At 48.2% G+C, this 18,657-nt stretch overlaps 1 protein-coding gene across 5 annotated transcripts in view; it reads right to left on the bottom strand.

Moving 5' to 3' along the window:
- Positions 1 to 18,657, bottom strand: part of LOC145361113 (ELAV-like protein 2) — a 127,858-nt gene that overhangs the window by 13,791 nt on the left and 95,410 nt on the right. For 4 of the 5 annotated variants that reach the window (XM_080216724.1, XM_080216725.1, XM_080216723.1 and 1 more), the window contains exons 4-5: positions 4,154 to 4,307; positions 1,694 to 1,919 (exon numbers count right to left, since the gene is read on the bottom strand). In XM_080216724.1, coding sequence (XP_080072850.1) covers positions 1,694 to 1,919; positions 4,154 to 4,307 — 380 coding nt within the window. Of the gene's footprint in view, positions 1 to 1,693; positions 1,920 to 4,153; positions 4,308 to 15,578; positions 15,612 to 18,657 lie in introns of those variants that run through there. The other variant, XM_080216727.1, reaches the window with a different exon arrangement.

Raw genomic sequence — 18,657 nt, 5'->3', positions numbered from 1 at the left:
ATACTGCACGGTTATCAGGGTTTAACCATTGACATTCGAGTCCACATGGGTGCAAGCTCCCCCACAACCACGTCGATGTGTTTCCATTCTTGTGGGACAACATTAGGCTCAGTACTTTTCCCATGACTCAGAATAATGCCATATATCCTGACGGAAATGCGTCTTATCGCTTGTGTTTAGAGGTGGGAGGGAAGGTTTTGGCATAGTGGTAATATCACTAGCCTAATAATCCAGAGGCCCAAGGTAGAGGTAACATGGGTTCAAACCCCATGACGGCAGCTGGTGGGATTTAAATTCAATTCACAAAATCCGGAATTGAAAGCTGGGTGGCATGGTGGCGCTATGGTTAGCACTGCTGCCTCACAGTGCCAGGGACCCAGCTTCAATTCCAGCCTCAAGTCACTGTCTATGCAGATTTGTATGTTCTCCCCGTGCCTGCGTGGGTTTCCTCTGCGTGCTCCAGTTTCCTGCCACAGTCGAAAAATGTGCAGGTTAGGTAGATTGGCCATGCTAAATTGCCCCATAGTATCCAAAGATGTGTATGTTAGGTGGATTGGCCATGCTAAATTGCCCCATAGTATCCAAAGATGTGTAAGTTAGGTGGATTGGCCATGTTAAATTGCCCCTTAGTCTCCAAAGATATGCAGGTTTGGGGGATTGACCATGCTAAATTGCCCCTTAGTGTCCAAAGATGTGCACATTAGGTGGATTGGCCATGGTAAATTGTTCCTTTGTGTCCAAAGATGTCTAGGTTAGGTGGATTGGCCATGCTAAATTGCTCCTTAGTGTCTAAAGATATGCAGGTTAAGTGGATTGGCCATGTTAAATTGCTCCTTAGTGTCCAAAAATGTGTGGGTTAGGTGGATTGGCCATGCTAATTTGCTCCTTAGTATCCAAAAATGTGCGGGTTAGGTGGTTTGGCCATGGTAAATTGTTCCTTGGTGTCCAAACATGTACAGACTAGGTGGATTAATCATGATAAAATGTGTGGGCTTACAGAGATGTGGTGGGGGAGAGGGCCTGGGTAAGATACTCAGTCAGAAAATATGTACAGACTAGATGGGCCAAATGGCCTCTTCAGCACTGTAGGGATTCTATGATTCTTTGGATGCTAAGGGGCAATTTAGCATGGCCAATGCACCTAACTTGTACATCTTTGGACTGTGGGAGGAAACCGGAGCACCCGGAGGAAACCCATGCAGACACAGGGAGAACGAGCAAACTCCACACAGCCAGTCACCCGAGGCCAGATTCGAACCCGGGTCCCTGGTGCTGCGAGGCAGCAATGCTAATCACTGTGCTGACTAACGTTCTGGGAGCTGAGGACTCGCATCGAGAAATTTTGACTCTAAAATACTTGTGTTTCAATCTTCACCTACTTGTTAACCCCTCAGTACTTTTTTTGTTCGATTCGACCAAACTTGTTCAAAGTGATTGACATTCAGTTGTTACAATTTCCTGCTCGGTTTCTTTTTTGTGCTTTGAAGGCAGGATTGTGTCCAAGATAATTCAGCAATCATGCTTCTACGTGTTGTCGGCCAAGCCCCCCGGCCCCCCCCCACGACGCAATGCATTGTAGGAATTCAGCCCATAACGCCAACTTGACATCAAGATGGAGGACTGGACTCCCACAATTCATTGGGCCATCACTGCCCAGCCCATGATGATGCGTTGCCACTGGCGACTGGCTCACCTGAATCGTTGGGCCTGGTGATGCAGGGGGCCAGGGTATCGTCTGCTTGTTGACTGGTAGAGTTGAGAGAGCAGCGCCTGGCCAGTCTTTTGGCTGGGGTTGTTGGCGAATTTCACTGTGATAGGCTCAGTCGCTCCCAGGGGCTTTTGGCCGTTCAGCCCCTTAATGGCTTCCTCTGCCTCTATTCTCTTGTCAAATCGGATGAAGCCAACCCCTCGAGAGACGCCTGTTTGGGAAAAGTCCAAAGTTTATCCATTAGTGTCACAAGTAAGGCTGGCATTAACACTGCAGTGAAGTTACAGTGAAAATCCCCTAGTCGCCACGCTCCTGTTCGGGTACACTGAGGGAGAATTTAAGTTTATTTTATTGGTGCCACAAAATAGGCTTACATTAACACTGCAATGAAGTTACTGTGAAAGTCCCCTATTTGCCACACTCTGGCACCTGTTTGGGTGCACTGAGAGAGAATTTAGCATGGCCAATCCACCTAACCAGCACGTCTTTCGGACTGTGGGAGGAAACCAGAGCACCTGGAGGAAACCCATGCAGATACGGGGAGAATGTGCAGACTCTGCATAGACAGTGACCCAAGGCGGGAATCGAACACAGATCCTGGCGCTTTGAGGCAACAGTGTTAACCACTGTGCCACCGTGCCACCCTGTGGAGACGCAACATTGGCTCACAGTAGTTTATTCTTTAGGGTATGGTTTTTAAAATCTCTTTTCAAATTATTCCTCACAACTCTCGCTGGGCTGAGTGCCCAGCTCGCTCTCTCTCTCGTCTCTGAGTCAAAAGGTTTTGGGCCTTGTTCTTGCTGGAGCACAGAGTCAAGACAGACACCCATGGTGTAGTAATGATAGAGTGCTGCACTGTCAGAGGCTGCTATCAAAGAATCATAGAATGCCATTCAGCCCATCGAGTCTGCACTGACAACAACGCCACCCAGGCCCTATTCTTGCAGCCCCAAGTAACCCCCTGACACTAAGGGGCAATCCCACCCAGACCTGTTTACCCGTAACCCCAAATATTTATCCCGCTAACCTACTGATCTTTGGACAATTTAGCATGGCCAATCCACCCTAACCTGCACATCTTTGGAGTGCGGAAGGAAACTGGAGCACCCGGAGGAAACCCACACAGACACGGGGAGAACATGCAAATTCCATATAGACAGTACACGAGGCTGAAATTGAGCACGGGTCCCTGGTGCTGTGAGGCAGCAGTGCTAACCGCTGTGCCATCGTGCTGCCCTGTCTTTCAAGCATATTTATCCTGCTAGCCCTTCTGACACTAAGGGACAATCAGTATGGCCAATCCAGCTAACCTACAGATCTTGGGACACTAAGGGGCAATTTAGCACGGCCAATGCACCTAACCCACAGATCTTGGGACACTAAGGGGCAATTTAGCACGGCCAATGCACCTAACCCACAGGTCTTGGGACACTAAGGGGCAATTTAGCACGGCCAATGCACTAACCTACAGATCTTGGGACACCAAGGGGCAATTTAGCACGGCCAATCTACTTAGCCTGCAATGTATGACTTTTAAAATTATTATTTATTTATTCATGGGACGTGGGCATCGCTGGCTGGGCCAGCATTTATTGCCCATCCTGGAGGGCATCTTAAGAGTCAACCACATTGCCATGGCTTTGGAGTCACATGTAAGCCAGATTGGGTAAGGATGCCAGATTTCCTTCCCTGTAGGGAACCAAATGGGTTTTTCCAACAACTGACAATGGTTACCAGAAGATTCTTAATTCCAGATTTTTTATTGAATTCAAATTTTACCATCTGCCGTGGCGGGAATCGAACCTGGGTCCCTACAGCTTTACTCTGGGTGTCTGGATTCGAGAACAGTGACTAGGCCACCATCTCCCCCCAATTCTATGACATGTTATTAGAATTTAGAAGGGTTAAGTTTCATTTGCTGGAGGCACCATGAATACTGTGATCCTGTGTAGGTCATGAGAGGTTTGTGAAAGGCATCTCACGATGATACAATGGTGCATCAGCATTGCCCTTGACTGCGGGAATATCTCATTTTTTTAATTCATTCGTGGGACATGAGTGTCGCTGGCTGGGCCAGCATTTATTGCCCATCCCTAGTTGCCCTTGGAGGGCAGTTAAGAGTCAATCACGGTCTGGAGTCACATGTAGGCCAGACCGGGTAAGGATGGCAGATTTCCTTTCCCTAAAGGGAATTAGATGGGTTTTTCTGACAATTGACAATGAATCAGTCGATTCTGAGTTCCAGATTTTTAAAATTGAATTCAAATTCTACCCTGGCGGGATTCAAACCCACGTCCTCCGCAGAACATTAGCTGAGTTTCTGGATTAATAGTCTAGCGATAATACCTCTAGGCCATCGCCTTCTCGTGTACAGTATTGGGAAATAACCGCCTCAATTCCTACCGCGCTACTGACTGGCTGGCAGAGGTAGAAAGTGCGTCTTACCTGTAACTTGGTCAACGAGAATGCGTGAGGTGATGATTCTGCCGTATTGTGAAAAGAGTTGCTCCATCTCTTTCTGGCTCATGGTCTTGGGAAGCCCGCTGACGTACAGGTTGGCATCTCGAATGGAGGCGGAACTGGGCCGGGCATAGGAAACCTGGGAGGCGGAAACGGTCAGAGAGAGTCATAAAGATACACAGATCCACAGTGGCGCAGTGGTTAGCACTGCTGCTTCACAGCGCCAGGGACCCGGGTTCGAATCCCAGGTCAGGCTACTGTTTGTGTGGAGTTTGCATGTTCTCCCCATGTCTGCATGGGCTTCCTCTGGTGCTCTGATTTCCTCCCACAATCTGAAAGACTTGCTAGTTAGGTGCGTCGACCCAAGGGGTCGGGCTGTGGCAACTAGGGGAATTTCACAGTGACTTCACTAAGGGGCTTACTTGTGACTGATAAATAAGCTTTAAAAAAAAGCATAGAAACAGGCCCTTCAGCCCAACTTGTCCATGCTGACCAGCCCACCAACGCCTCTACTTTCTCAGAAGGCTAAGGAAATTGGCCACATTCACTATGACTTTCACCAATGTTTAGAGATGCACCATAGAAAGCATCCTTTCTGGTTGTATCACAGCTTGGTATGGGCTCCTGCTCTGCCCAAGACCGCAAGAAACTACAAAGTGTCTTGAATGTAGCCCAATCGATCACGCAAACCAGGCTCCCCTCTATTGACTCCGTCTACCTTTCCCGCTGCTTCGGAAAAGCAACCAGCATAATTAAGGACACCACACGCACCCTGGACGTTCTCTCTTTCCACCTTCTTCTGTCAGGAAAAATATACAAAAGTCAGAGGTCACTCACCAACCGTCTCAAGAACAGCTTCTTCCCTGCTGCTGTCAGATTTTTGAATGGACCTTCCTCATATTAAGTTGATCTTTCTCTACACCCTATCTATGACTGTAATGTTACATTCTGCACTCTCTCCTTTCCCTCTCCCCTATGTACTCTATGAACAGTATGCTTTGTCGGTATAGCGCACAAGAAACAATAGTTTTCACTTTATCCCAATACATGTGACAATAATAAACCAAATCAAATCAAATCAGGTTTCCTAAACTGAACTAGTCCCATTTGCCTGCGTTTGGCCTATATCCCTCTGAACCTTTCCCATCCATCTACCTGTCCAAATGTTTTTTAAATGTTGTAATTTTACCCGCCTCTACCGCCTCCTCTGGCAGCTCATTCCACACACGCACTGCCCTCTGTGTGAAAAAGTTGCCCCTTAGATCTCTTTTAAATCTTTCCCCTCTCACCTTTAACCTATGCCCTCTAGTTTTGGACTCCCCCTGCCCTGGAGAAGGGACCTTGGCTATTCACCTTATCTCTGCCCCTCATGATTTTATAAACCTCTATAAAGTCACTTCTCATCCTCCTATGCGCCAAGGAAAAGAATCCCAGTCTATTCAGCCTCCCCTTAAATATTCCAGACCTGGTAACATCCTTGTAAATCCTTTTTGCACCCTTTCCAGTTTAATAACATCCTTCCTATAGCAGGGCGACCAGAATTATACGCAGTGCTCCAAACGTGACCTTACCAATGTCTTGCACAGTTCAAAACATGGCTGGCTCAAATCTTTTCAAGGGCAGAGATGGAACGTTCTTGATCCTGGCCCGTTATTGAGAATGGTGCATTCATTTTCTGAGATCTAATGCCAGAGTGAGCTTGTGTTGTGTTATCACATACAGCACACATCCCCTTGCTCCAATTCTCCCTGCCTTTAACTCCAGCCAAGCCAAAGATTAGACCTGCGTCTGCAAGCTCAGAGATAATCGACCAGCCTAACTTTAACATTGCGGAGAAAGATGAGAGAGAGGGAGATGTGTTTGCCAAAGCTTTTCACCTTGTGGCCATCAGGACAAATAGAAATATAGAAGATAGGAGCAGGAGGAGGCCATTCGGGCCTTTGACTCTCCTCCGCCATTCACCACAATCATGGCTGATTGTCCAACTCAATATCCTAGTCCTGTTTTCTCCCCATATCCTTTGACCCCCAAGTGCTATATCCAGCCGCTCTTGAATACATTCAATGTTTTGGCACCAACTACTCCCTGTGGGAATGAATTCCACAGGCTCACCACTCTTTGGGTGAAGAAATGTCTCCTCATCTCCGTCCTAAATGGTCTACCCCAAATCCTCAGATTGTGACCCCTGGTTCTGGACTCCCCCACCATCGGGAACATCCTCCCTGCATCTCCCCTGTCTAGTCCTGTTAGAATTGTATAATCTCTGTGAGATTCCGCCCGCCCCCCCCCCTCATTTGTCTGAACCCCAGTAAAAACAATCCTAACCTAGTCAATCTCTCCTCAGCCCCGCTGTTCCCGGAATCAGCCTGGTAAACTTTTGCTGCACTCCCTCGAGAACAAGTACATCCTTCCTCAGAAAAAGAGACCAAAACTGCACACAATACTCTAGGTGTGGCCTCACCAAGGTCCTGTATAGTTGCAACAACACATTCCTGCTCCTGTACTCAAAACATCTCGCAATGAAGGCCAACATAACATTTGCCTTCTTTACCGCCTGCTGCACCTGCACGCTTACCTTCAGTGACTGCTGTACAAGGACACCCAGCTCAGAATGTCAAGTTTCTAAACCTCACAATGCTTTATCGCGCAGGAGCTGACGGTTGGCAAGTTCTCTTTGACTGACTGAGACAGTGTCATGGAGAAAGCAAGGGGGAAGCCACTTCTCTTGCCGTGTAAATTGTTGTGGTTGTTTGAAATTTGGTGCTCGAGTTTGGCCTGATGAGTGCAAGATGAAAAACTTTGGCAACATGTCTCTTTCCCCCTCTCTCTCTTCATCGGAGGCCTAATCCCCGCTACCTTTATATTTCGATAATCTGCAATCCTAAACCTTGGCAGTGCTGCCATTTTAGGCCACGGAACGGTGACATTGGTGAATGTTGGGGGAGAGGATACTCACCGATATCAAGAGATGTCTACTCAGACCAACAATGGCCAACATTTGGAATTGAGACGATAGCCTCACGTTGATTAATAAATGTGCTGATTGTTCTGTTGAGGGGCTACCCAAGATGAGCTGAATGGCTTTTTGCCACAGGAACCGGGATTGGCCCTTCAGTCCCTCCAGTCTGTCCCTCCATTTGAATCGATTTATTATTGTCACATAAGACTAGAACAGAAGTAGGCCATTCAGCCCATTGAGTTTGCTCCGCCATTCAATCATGGCTGATATGATTCTCATCCCCAGTCTCCTGCCTTCTCCCTGTAACTCTTGATCCCCTTATTGATCAAGAACCTCCGTCTTAAAGACACTCAATGACCCGGCCTCCTCTGTGGCAATAAGTTCCACAGATTCACCGCTCTCTGGCTGAAGAAATTCCTCCTCATCTCTGTTTTGAAGGAGTGTCCCTTCACTCTGAGATTGTGCCCTCGAGTTCAAGTCTTCCCCACTAGTGGAAACATCCTCTCCAATTCCACTCTATCCAGGCCTCGCAGCATCCTGTAAGTTTCAATGAGATTCCCCCTCATCCGTCTAAACTCCAACAGTATAGACCCTGACTCCTCAACTGCTCCTTGGATGACAAACCCTTCATTCCTGGGATCATTCTTGTGAAATTCCTCTGGACCCCATGTATTGAGCTACGGTGAAAAGTATTGTTTCTTGCACACTATATAGATGAAACATACAGTTCATAGAGTACAGAGGAGAGAAGGGAAGGAGAGGTCGGCACGGTAGCACAGTGGTTAGCACTGCTGTTTTACAGCTCCAGGGTCCTGGGTTCGATTCTCGGCTCGGGTCACTGTCTGTGTGGAGTTTGCACATTCTCCTCGTGTCTGCGTGGGTTTCCACCGGGTACTCTGGTTTCCTCCCACAGTCCAAAGATGTGCGGGTTAGGTTGATTGGCCATGCTAAGAAATTGCCCCTTAGTGTCCAGAGTAGCGGAGGTTAGAGGGATTAGTGGGTAAAATATGTAGGGATATGGGGGTAGGGCCTGGGTGGGATTGTGTTTGGTGCAGACGCGATGGGCCGAAGGGCCTCTTTCTGCACTGTAGAGTTCTATGATTCTATGAGGTCACAGAATGTGGTGTTACAAACTTTGATTTCATTTATTATTGTCTCATCTATTGGGATGCAGTGAAAAGTATTGTTTCTTGCGCGCTACACGGACAAAACATACTATTCATAGAGTACACAGAAGAGAAGGGAAGGAGAGTGTGCAGAATGTAGTGTTACAGTCCTTGATTTGACTTATTACTGTCATATATTGGATACAGTGAAAGATATTCCTTGTGCGCGAGGCAAACATACTGTTCATAGAGTGAAGAGTGGAGAAGGAAAGTAGAGAGTGCAGAATTTTAGTATCACAGTCATAGTTAGGGTGTAGAAAAAGATCATCTTAATGCGAGGTAGGTCCATTCAAAAGTCTGACAGCAACAGGGAAGAAGCTGTTCTTGAGTCGGTTGGTACGTGACCTCAGACTTTTGTGATCTTTTTCCTGATGGAAGAAGGTGGAAGAGAGAATGTCCGGGGTGTGTGGGGGTCTTTAATTACGCTGGCTGCTTTACCAAGGCAGCGGGAAATGTAGACGGGGTCAACCGATGAGAGGCTGGTTTGCGTGATGGACTAGGCTTCGTTCATGACCCTCTGTAGCTTCTCGTCGTTTTAAAGTTTAAATTTATTTATTGGTGTCACAAGTAGGTTTACATTAAAACCGCAATGATGCTGGTGTGAAAATCCTCTGGTCGCCACACTCCGGCAGCGCCTATTGAGGTCCTGGTGAGAGCAGGAGATACACCGAAACAATGGGCCCCGGGAAGGATGCTGTTTCTGCACCATCGGAGACACACACATCCGCGATATTTTTAAACAGAATTTTTAAAAACAAAAAATTCTGCAGCCGGTTGAGTGCGTGGAGTCTGCCAACCGTCCGTTCAACGCGAACGAAAGTCTCGGCTGAATCGGAGTGAAAGGCTTGACACGCGTAGGGCGAGGAAGCGAGAAAAAAAAATCGGCTTTTTTTTTTCCCCAGTTGGATCTCTTTAATCCCGTTTAAAAAAAAAATGACGAGGCATTATTTGCCCCCCCCACTGCTCCACAGAACAGATTGTGTGCTGTGGAGTCTTTGCTGCAGTGACCTATCCACCACCCCCCACACTGCGCGCCCCCCCCCCCCCACCCGTCCCCCGTCCCCCCCTGTCCCCCGTCCCCCCAACCTTCTCACACACACACAACACACACTCGCTCCATCTCCATCCCAGGAGAATTCCAAAGCTAATTTTGCCGTGGCAAAGACGTAGCTCTTCCCATCTGTCAGGTTCGTTAAAGTGGGGGGTTGGGTGGGGGGGCATCCCTTGGCTAATCCGATCTGGCGGGGGGGAGGGGGGGTACGGTGGTACCGCTACAACCCTCCCCCCCCACCCCCACCGCCTCCACCGTCTTGGCCAGACGATGTACAAGATGTTCCGTAAATTAACCTTAAGGGAACCGCATTTCCATGGCAACACATGAACATCTTCTCTTGTCAAAAAAATATCCTGGCCGCCGCTCCTTCACAATGAAAATTAAACGAGGATGAAGCGGGGGGCGGTTTGGGAAACATGGGTTTTTTTTTCTCCCCCCCCCCCCTCCAACCCTCACCCAACCCCCACCGCACCCCCCTCCCCCCCCCCAGGGCGCGGTGGTGGTGGTGGTGGGGTAGGGGTTTGAGGGGCGTGTGGAAGAGGGCAGGTAAAAGGTCGCCTCACCAGAGGCTTTAGCGAGTTTATATTCAGCACCTGTTATAAATTCAATCGACTGTCTCCCCTTATCTGCCGTTTCCCTTCCGGAACTCGGGCGACCGGAAAGCCCCAGGCCACCTATTGTCTACTTCCAAAATGGTGGCTCTGCCGATCGCCTTTTGGCAACTGACTGCCCAGCTAGACTCCAATCTCAGGCGAGTCAAAAATTAGGAATGTCTCTTTCCCTTGCCAGCTCTGCTCTCGATCTGATATCGAGGTCTGTAAAATAACAAGGGGCACCGGTCAGCTGGATAGTCACACGGGGAGGAGAGTCTAAACCTGGAGGGCAAAGGTTTAAGGTGAGGGGGGAGAGATACAAAAGGGTCCGGAGGGGGCAATTTTTCCACACAGAGGGTGGTGAGTGTCTGGAACAAGTTGCCAGAGGCAGTAGTAGAGGTGGGTACAGTTTTGTCCTTTAAAAAAGCATTTAGACAGTTACACGGGTAAGAGGGGTATAGAGGGACATGGGCCAAACGTGGGCAATTGGGACTAGCTTAGCGGTTAAAAAAAAGGGGTGGCATGGGCAAGTTGGGCTGAATGGCCTGTTTCCATGCTGTAAAACTCTGTGTTTGTCTATTCAGCATCCCCGCTTGACACACTAAAGCTTGAAATCATCTTCTCCCCCTCTTCCATCATTCCCTGCCTTTTGTTTCCAAAGGAACAATTCCTTGCTTCTCTCTCTCTCTCTCTCGCTCTCTGTCTCTCTCCCTCTGTCTCTCCTCCTCCCTCTCTCTCTCTCTCTCCCTTTTTCTCTCCCTCTCTCTCTCCCCCCTCTCCCTCTCTCTCTCCTTCTCCCTCTCCCTCTTTCTCTCTCTCTCTCCCTCTCTCTCTCTCTCCCTTTTTCTCTCCCTCTCTCTCTCTCCCCCTCTCTCTCTCCCCCCTCTCCCTCTCTCTCTCCTTCTCCCTCTCCCTCTTTCTCTCTCTCTCTCTCCCCCTCTCCCCTCTCTCCCCCCCTCTCTCTCTTCCCCGCCCCTCCAGCCTTGCTGCTTCTTCTGAGCCTGACTTTTTCTCTAATCTTCTGCCCTGCTATGACCTTGTCCTGCCGTTGACAATACATCAAATGCCGCCCCTCTGGAGATATCTCTTGTGCTTATCTTCCCCAAGGCCCGAGGGCTCTGGTTCACACGTTCCCTCTTCACGCTCACAGCACAGACTGGTTATACATAGCGATTGTCCCTTCATTCTGTCCTGGCACCCCAAGAATTGCCAATGCGGAACCCCTTCACCTCTCTCGGGCTCCCGGTACAGACAGAGCTCACCCATTTTTACAGATGCAGCACAGAAATAAGTTGTAGAATCCCTCCAGGGCAAAAGGGGGCCATTCAGCCCAATGAGCCTGGACCAACCCATACCCAGGATTGAATCATAGAATCCCTACAGTGAAGACAGAGGCCATTCAGTCCATTGGGCCTGCACCCATCCATATCCAGGTTTAAATCATAGAATCTGTATAGTGCAAAAGGAGGCCATTTAGCCCATTGAACCTGCACCGACTCATACCCAGGTTTATTTCGTAGAATCATCGAATCCCTACAGTGCAGAATGAGGCCATTCTGTCCATTTAATCTGCACCAACAACTATCCCACCCAGGACCTATCCCTGCAACCCCATGTATTTTCCCTGCTAATTCCCCCAACACTAAGAGGCTATTTAGCATGGCCAATTCACCTAACCCACACATCTTTGGACTATAGGCAGAAACCTGAATCTCTGGAGGAAACCCATACAGACACGCAGGGTTCATGCAAACCCCACACAGACAGTGACCCAAGCCGGGAATCGAACCCGGGTCCCTGGCACTGTGAGGCAGCAGTGCTAACCACTGTGCCACCGTGCTGCCCATTTACGCTTTCCGAGGCTTACCCGGTAATCCCATGCATTTAACCCATTAATCCCCTAACCTATATATCTTGGGATACTGCGGGGCTATTTAGCATAGCCAATCCATCTAACCTACACATCTTTGGAGCATTCTTCCTGGTTGTATCACAGCTTGGTATGGCTTCTGCTCTGCCCAAGATCACAAGAAACTACCAAAGGACGTGAATGTAGCCCAATCCATCACGCAAACCTGCCTCCCATCCATTGACTCTGTTTACACTTCCCACTGCCTCGGGAAAAGCAGCCAGCATAATTAAGGACCCCATGCACCCCGGACATTCTCTCTTCCATCTTCTTCCATTGGGAAAAAGATATAAAAGTCTGAGGTCACGTACCAACCGACTCAAGAACAGCTTCTTCCCTGCTGCTGTCAGACTTTTGAATGGATCTATCTTACATTAAGTTGATCTTTCTCTACACCCTAGCTGTGACTGTAACACTACATTCTGCACTCTCTCCTTTCCTTTTTCCCTAGGTATTCTATGAAAGGTATGCTTTGTATAATGCGCAAGAAACAATACTTTTCACCATATACTAATACATGTGACAATAATAAATCAAATCAAGGACTGTAACACTACATTCTGCACCCTCTCCTTTCCCTCTCCCCTGTGTACTCAATGAATGGTATGTTTTGTCTGTATAGCACAAAGAAACAATACTTTTCACTGTAAGCTAATACATGTGACAATAATGAACCAAATCAGACTGTAACAGCATATTCTGCACCTTCTCCTTTCCTTCTCCCCTATGTACTCTATGAATGGTATGCTTTGTATTGTGCTTGGGAAACAATACTTTGTGTGCTACTACATGTGACAATAATAAATCAAATCAAAAGGTGTTAGCCAGTGGCTCAGTGAGTACGTGTTTCCCCCCTGAATTGGAAGGTTGTGGTTGTGTAAGTCCCACACCAGAGATCTGAGAACCTGAACAGGGCTGATGCCCCCAGTGACACACTGAGAGAATGTACACCGTGTGGGGGTGGATGGGGTGGGTTCTGTTGATTGAGTGAGATTGGGCACAGCCTGGCTGAATGACAGGGATGCCCACGGTACAATTTTGGAGGCAAGGAAAGGGGAGCTCTCCCCTGGTGCCCGGCCAATGTGTGCCATCCAAGCGGATGATCTGGTCACTCATCCCATTGCTGTTGTGGGATCCTGCTGTGCACAAGCTGCATTTCCTACATTACAACCAGATGCTTTGATTCGATTTGATTTGATTTATTATTGTCACACACAGTGAAAAGTATTGTTTCTTGCACGCTCTACAGGCGAAGCATACCGTTCATAGAGAAGGGAAGGAGAGGGTGCAGAATGTAGTGTTACAGTCATAGCTAGGGTGTGGAGAAAGATCAACTTAATGCAAGGTAAGCCCATTCAAAAGTCTGATGGCAGCAGGGAAGAAGCTGTTCTTTGAGTCGGTTGGTACATGTGTTCTGGTGTGCTTTTCTCATTCATTCCTGGGACATGAGTGTCGCTGGCTGACCAGCATTTATTGCCCATCCCTAATTGCCCCTAAGAAGGCAGCTGACAGTCAACCACATTGCCGTGGCTCTGGAGATTGACTCAGTTATGATTGTTTTCATTGGAGTTCAGAGGAATGAGGGAGGGAATTCATCGAGACTTATAAAATTCTAACAGGACTAGACAAGGTAGGGAGGGTGTTCCTGATGGTGGGGGGGAGTCCAGAACCAGGGGGTCATAGCCTGAGGATTTGGAGTAGACCATTTAGGACAGAGGTGAGGAGACATTTCTTCACCCAAAGAGCGGTGAGCCTGTGGAATTCATTACCACAGGAAGTAGTTGATGCCAAAACATTAAATATATTCAAGACGCAACTGGATACAGCACTTGGGGCGAATGGGATCAAAGGTTATGGGGAGAAAGCAGAATTAGGCTATTGAGTTGGACAATCAGCCATGATTGTGATGAATGGTGGAGTAGGCTTGAAGGGCCAAATGGCCTTCTGTTGCTTCTATCTTTTGTATTTCTATGAGTCACATGCAGGCCAGACCAGGTAAGGATGGCAGATTTCCTTCCCTAAAGGACATGAATAAATCAGGTGGGTTCTTCTGACAATCGACAATGGTTTCATGGTCATCAGTAGATACTTAATTCCAGATTTTTTTATTGAATTCAGATTCCACCATCTGCTGTGGCGGGATTCGAACCCAGGTCCCCAGAACATATAGCTGAGTTTCTGGATTAATAGTCTAGTGATAATACCACTACGCTATTGCATCCCCTCAAAGTACCCTGCTATCTCATAGCACCATTGCTGGGTTTATTTCCTGGCTTGGGTCACTGTCTGTGTGGAGTCTGCACATTTTCCCCGTGTCTGAGTGGGTTTCCTCCCGGAGCTCCGGTTTCCTCCCACAGTCCAAAGATGTGCGGGTTACGTGTTTTGGCCTTGCTGAATTGCCCCTTAGTGTCAGGGGGATTAGCTAGGGTAAATGCATGGGATTGTGGGGACAGGGCCTGGGTGGGATTGTGATTGGTGCAGACCCGATGGGCTGAATGGCCTCCTTCTGCATTGTAGGATTCCATGATTTTTAATGTAAGCCTGCTTGTGACATTTGAGACAGAGCACAGGAATGAGATAGAGAGCCTGGTGAACTGGTGCAGCAATAATAATCTCTCCCTCAATGTCAACAAAATGAAACAGATTGTCATCGACTTCAGGAAGTGTAGAGGAGAACATGCCCCTGTCTACACCAATGGGGACGAAGTAGAAATGGTCGAGAGCTTCATGGTTTTAGCTGTCCAGATCACCAACAACCTGTCCTGGTCCCCCCCACACTGACACTATAGTTAAGAAAGCCCACCAACTCCTTTCCTTTTTCAGAAGATTAAGGAAATCTGGCATGTCAGCTACCATTCTCACTATCATCTACAGATGCACCATAGAAAGCATTCTTTCTGGCTGTATCACAGCTTGGTATGGGCTCCTGCTCTGCCCAAAACTGCAAGAAACTACAAAGATCATGAATATAGCCCAATCCCATCACATAAACCAGCCTCCCATCCATTGACTGTGTCTACACTTCCCACTGCCTCGGCAAAGCAGCCAGCATAATTACAGACCCTGGACATTCTTTCTTCCACCTTCTTCATTCAAAAGATACATGAGGTCATGTACCAACCGACTCAAGAACAGCTTCTTCCCTGCTGCCGTCAGACTTATGAACGGATCTACCTTGTATTAAGTTGATCTTTCTCTAGCTGTGACTGTAACACTATTTTCTGCACTCTCCTTTCCTTCTCTATGAACAGTATGCTTTGTACAGCCCGCAAGAAACAATACTTTTCACTGTATGTTAATACATGTGACAATAATAAATCAAATCAAATCAAATAAACTTAAACTGTGCAAATAATTTTCCCTCAAACACGCGGAAGGAAATGAACTGTAGCTGATTGCCCTGTTCCAGGTGGTAATAAACCTTGGCCTAGCCAGTGATGGCCACATCCCATGAATTTAAAAATAAGAAGCAGCTGTGAGCACCCCCCCCCCGCCCAGCAACAACACCCTCCGCACATTTCCTTAGAGCAACCAGACAAAAGAAAAAGTAATTTGCGTTCTGCAGAACATCTCTCAGGCCGGGGGAGGCACGGAGCACACAGTAGGGTCAGCTATCCATTTTTTCTTTCCCCCCTCTGATTGCAATTAACTAGCAGCCTGGAGTCCGGAACACATCTGACAAGAGGTCCCATCTGCCGCGCAGAGCAGCTAATTGCGAGGCTGACTCACCGCAGGGACGGTGCTGCCACTGGGGAGGCAGAGAAACGGGAGCAAACACGCCCAGAAACTCCAGTGCGCACCAGCCATTTAAAGGCACTCATCATTGGGTGATTTGTGGCTTGCTTTTGTACACGTGGGCACGGGCGTTTGTGAAATGGAAGACTCCGAACAGCTTTCCGGAACAATAGCCAAGTGTTGAAAAGGCCTTCTGTTCCAAGCTGGCCCGGATTGTGATAGGATTAGGCTAATTCGCCAAATCTGCCCTGTCGCTTTGAGAAGGATATAACCCTGCCTGAACTGTCACACAACCCTGAAAGGGAGACAGCTCATTCTTCTCGAAAGGGAGAAAGATAAGAGCTTCTGTTCGTGCCGTGTCCTTCGTGACCTTTGTTTATTAGTGTCACAAGTCGGCTTTACGTCAACACTGCAATGAAGTTACTGTGAAAATCCCCTAGTCTCCACACTCCTGTTCGGGGACACGGGGGGAGAATTTAGCACGGCTAATGCACCCTAACCAGCACGTCTTTCCAACTATGGGAGGAAACCCACACAGACACTGGGGGAGAACGTGCAGACTCTGTACAGACAGTGACCCGAGCTGGGAATCGAACCCAGGTCCTGTTAGGCAGAAGTGTTAACCCGTGATTTTGTGATGTGACGGAAGCAGTAGTCAATTTAGACAAAGCAAGATCCCACTAATGGTTAAGGGTTAACGATCGGATTATATGCTTCTTAGTGTGTGTGTTGAAGTTTTAATATCTTTCCATACATACAGGGTGGCACGGTGGCACAGTGGTTAGCACTGCTGCCTCTCAGCGCCAGGGACCCGGGTTCAATTCCAGTCTTGGGTCACTGTGAAAATCCCCTAGTCGCCGCACTCCAGCGCCTGTTCGGGTACACTGAGGGGGAATTTAGCACGGCCAATGCACCCTAACCAGCACACCTTTCAGACTGTGGGGGAAACCCACGCAGACACGGGGAGAATGTGCAGTCTCTGCACAGACAGTGATTCAGGCCAGGGATCAAACCCAGGTCCCTGGAGCGGTGAGATTGCAGTATACTTCAAGCGGATGCAATAGCCTAGTGATATTATCGCTAGACAGCACCAGGGACATGGGTTCAATTCCTGGCTTGGGCTACCATCTGTGCGGAGTTTGCACGTTCTCCCCGTGTCTGCATGGGTTTCCTCCGGGTGCTCCGGTTTCCTCCCACAGTCTGAAAGATGTGCTGGTTGGGGTGCATTGGCTGTGCTAAATTCTCCCTCAGTGTGCCCGAACAGGCTCCTGAGTATGGCGACTAGGGGATTTTCACAGTGACTTCATTGTAGTGTTGATGCAAGCCTACTTGTGACAGTAATAAATAAATAAACAATTTCTAATCAATTCCATACATTCCCAGCTCTCAGTGCAAGCTATACTCATTGTCAAACCTCTTTTGACCTTCTCTCAGCCAGCTCCATGCTCTCCAGCATCACAAGTAGGCTTACATTAACACTGCAATGAGGTTACAGTGAAAATCCCCTAGTCGCCACACTCCGGTGCCTGTTCAGGTATACTGAGGGGAAATTTAGCATGGCCAATGTACCTTAACCAGCGCGCATGTGTCTTGAGAATGAGTGAACCTTTCTTAAACTTCCACCTGAACTCACACCCGATCCTGTGCATCCGTTGGCCCTGTGCCCCTTGAGCTACGCTGAATCCGACAACATTCAGCATAATTAAGGACCCCACACACCCCGGACATTCTCTCTTTCACCTTCATCCGTCAGGCAAAAGATACAGTAGTCTGAGGTCACGTACCAACCGACTCAAGAATAGCTTCTTCCCTGCTACCATCTCACGTTAAACTGATCTTTCTCTACACCTTAGCTATAACTGTAACACCACATTCTGTACCTGCATCTTTCCTTCTCTATGAACGGTATGCTTTGTCTATAAAGCATGAAAGAAACAATACTTTTCACTGCATGACCCGAAGATGGAATTGAACCCAGGTCCCTGGCATGTGGGGCAGCAGTGTTAACCACTCTGCCACCGTGCTGCCCAAATACTGCACGCAATACTCCAAATAGAATTACAGCGTGCGTGATCTGGTAAACAAGGATCCTTTCTTGTTAGTCTTGGCCTGGCAGACTCCCTCTGCTGGTACATGTGCATTCGGTGACCTCAAGCGAACAGAATGCGGAAGGCAACTTTCAAAGCACTTACCCTTTGGGATAATTGTTTTGTGGTAGGTGCTAGATAAACGTGAGCGCTTTTGTTGAACGTGAAGTCCTTGTGGGTGGACATAGAATGATAAAATATGGAACCTGTACCCAAATAACTGAGGTGCAAGAAGGAGGCCCTTTGGCCCATTGCGGCAGCGTTGGCCATCAAACATTTAAAGGGATGCTAAATTGGGAAGAATGGAATAGAGGGATAAGAAGATGGGGGTGGATGAGAAGCGGCTAAATATGGAGCATAAACATCAGCATAGCCTAGCTGGGCTGGATGGCCTTATTCTGGGCTGTAAATACTATACAATAAGCGACACTTCTGATAGATTCCAGCAGGTCAATCCCCAGTGGTCCAATGTCTGTCAAATTCTTTGTGGTTTCTGTCGGGATAAACCACTCCTCCCCCCGCCCCCACTCCCAAGGAAAGACTTTGGAGTAAAATAAATTCTAATTGCGCAAGGAAAATTCTGGCACTCCTGCAGTTGCGACAGAGCTGCTGTGACAGCTCACTGAAGATCCGTGGCGTTTGTTTTAAACCATTTTTTTTTCTCTCTCTCTCTTGCTCGCTCCCAGAATAGCACAAGAACCAGAACCTTCCATCTCCCTCTGACTGCATTATATAAATAGACGCGTGTGTGGCTCACTCACGACATCCATTGTCACCGCTTTCTCTTTCTCTGTTTGTAATCCCCTCGGAGAATTTCCAACCCTTGTTTTGCGGATTGTTGACTCTGGCTGCGAGTGGATGTTGGGGAGGGGAGGGGGGAGGTGGGGGGGTGTAGGGAGGTGGCAGAGGGGTGACTGTGGTTACGGTTACTCATCAGCAACCGTTCCCACCCACCACCCCCTCCCAACTACCCATCTCCCTCCTCA

The sequence above is a fragment of the Carcharhinus amblyrhynchos genome, chromosome 33 (genome assembly GCF_965287045.1).
Source record: "Carcharhinus amblyrhynchos chromosome 33, sCarAmb.v2.hapA, whole genome shotgun sequence".
Taxonomy (NCBI): Eukaryota; Metazoa; Chordata; class Chondrichthyes; order Carcharhiniformes; family Carcharhinidae; genus Carcharhinus; species Carcharhinus amblyrhynchos.
The sequence above is the reverse complement of the archived record's forward strand: the minus strand, read 5'-3'. Positions and strand labels throughout refer to the sequence as shown.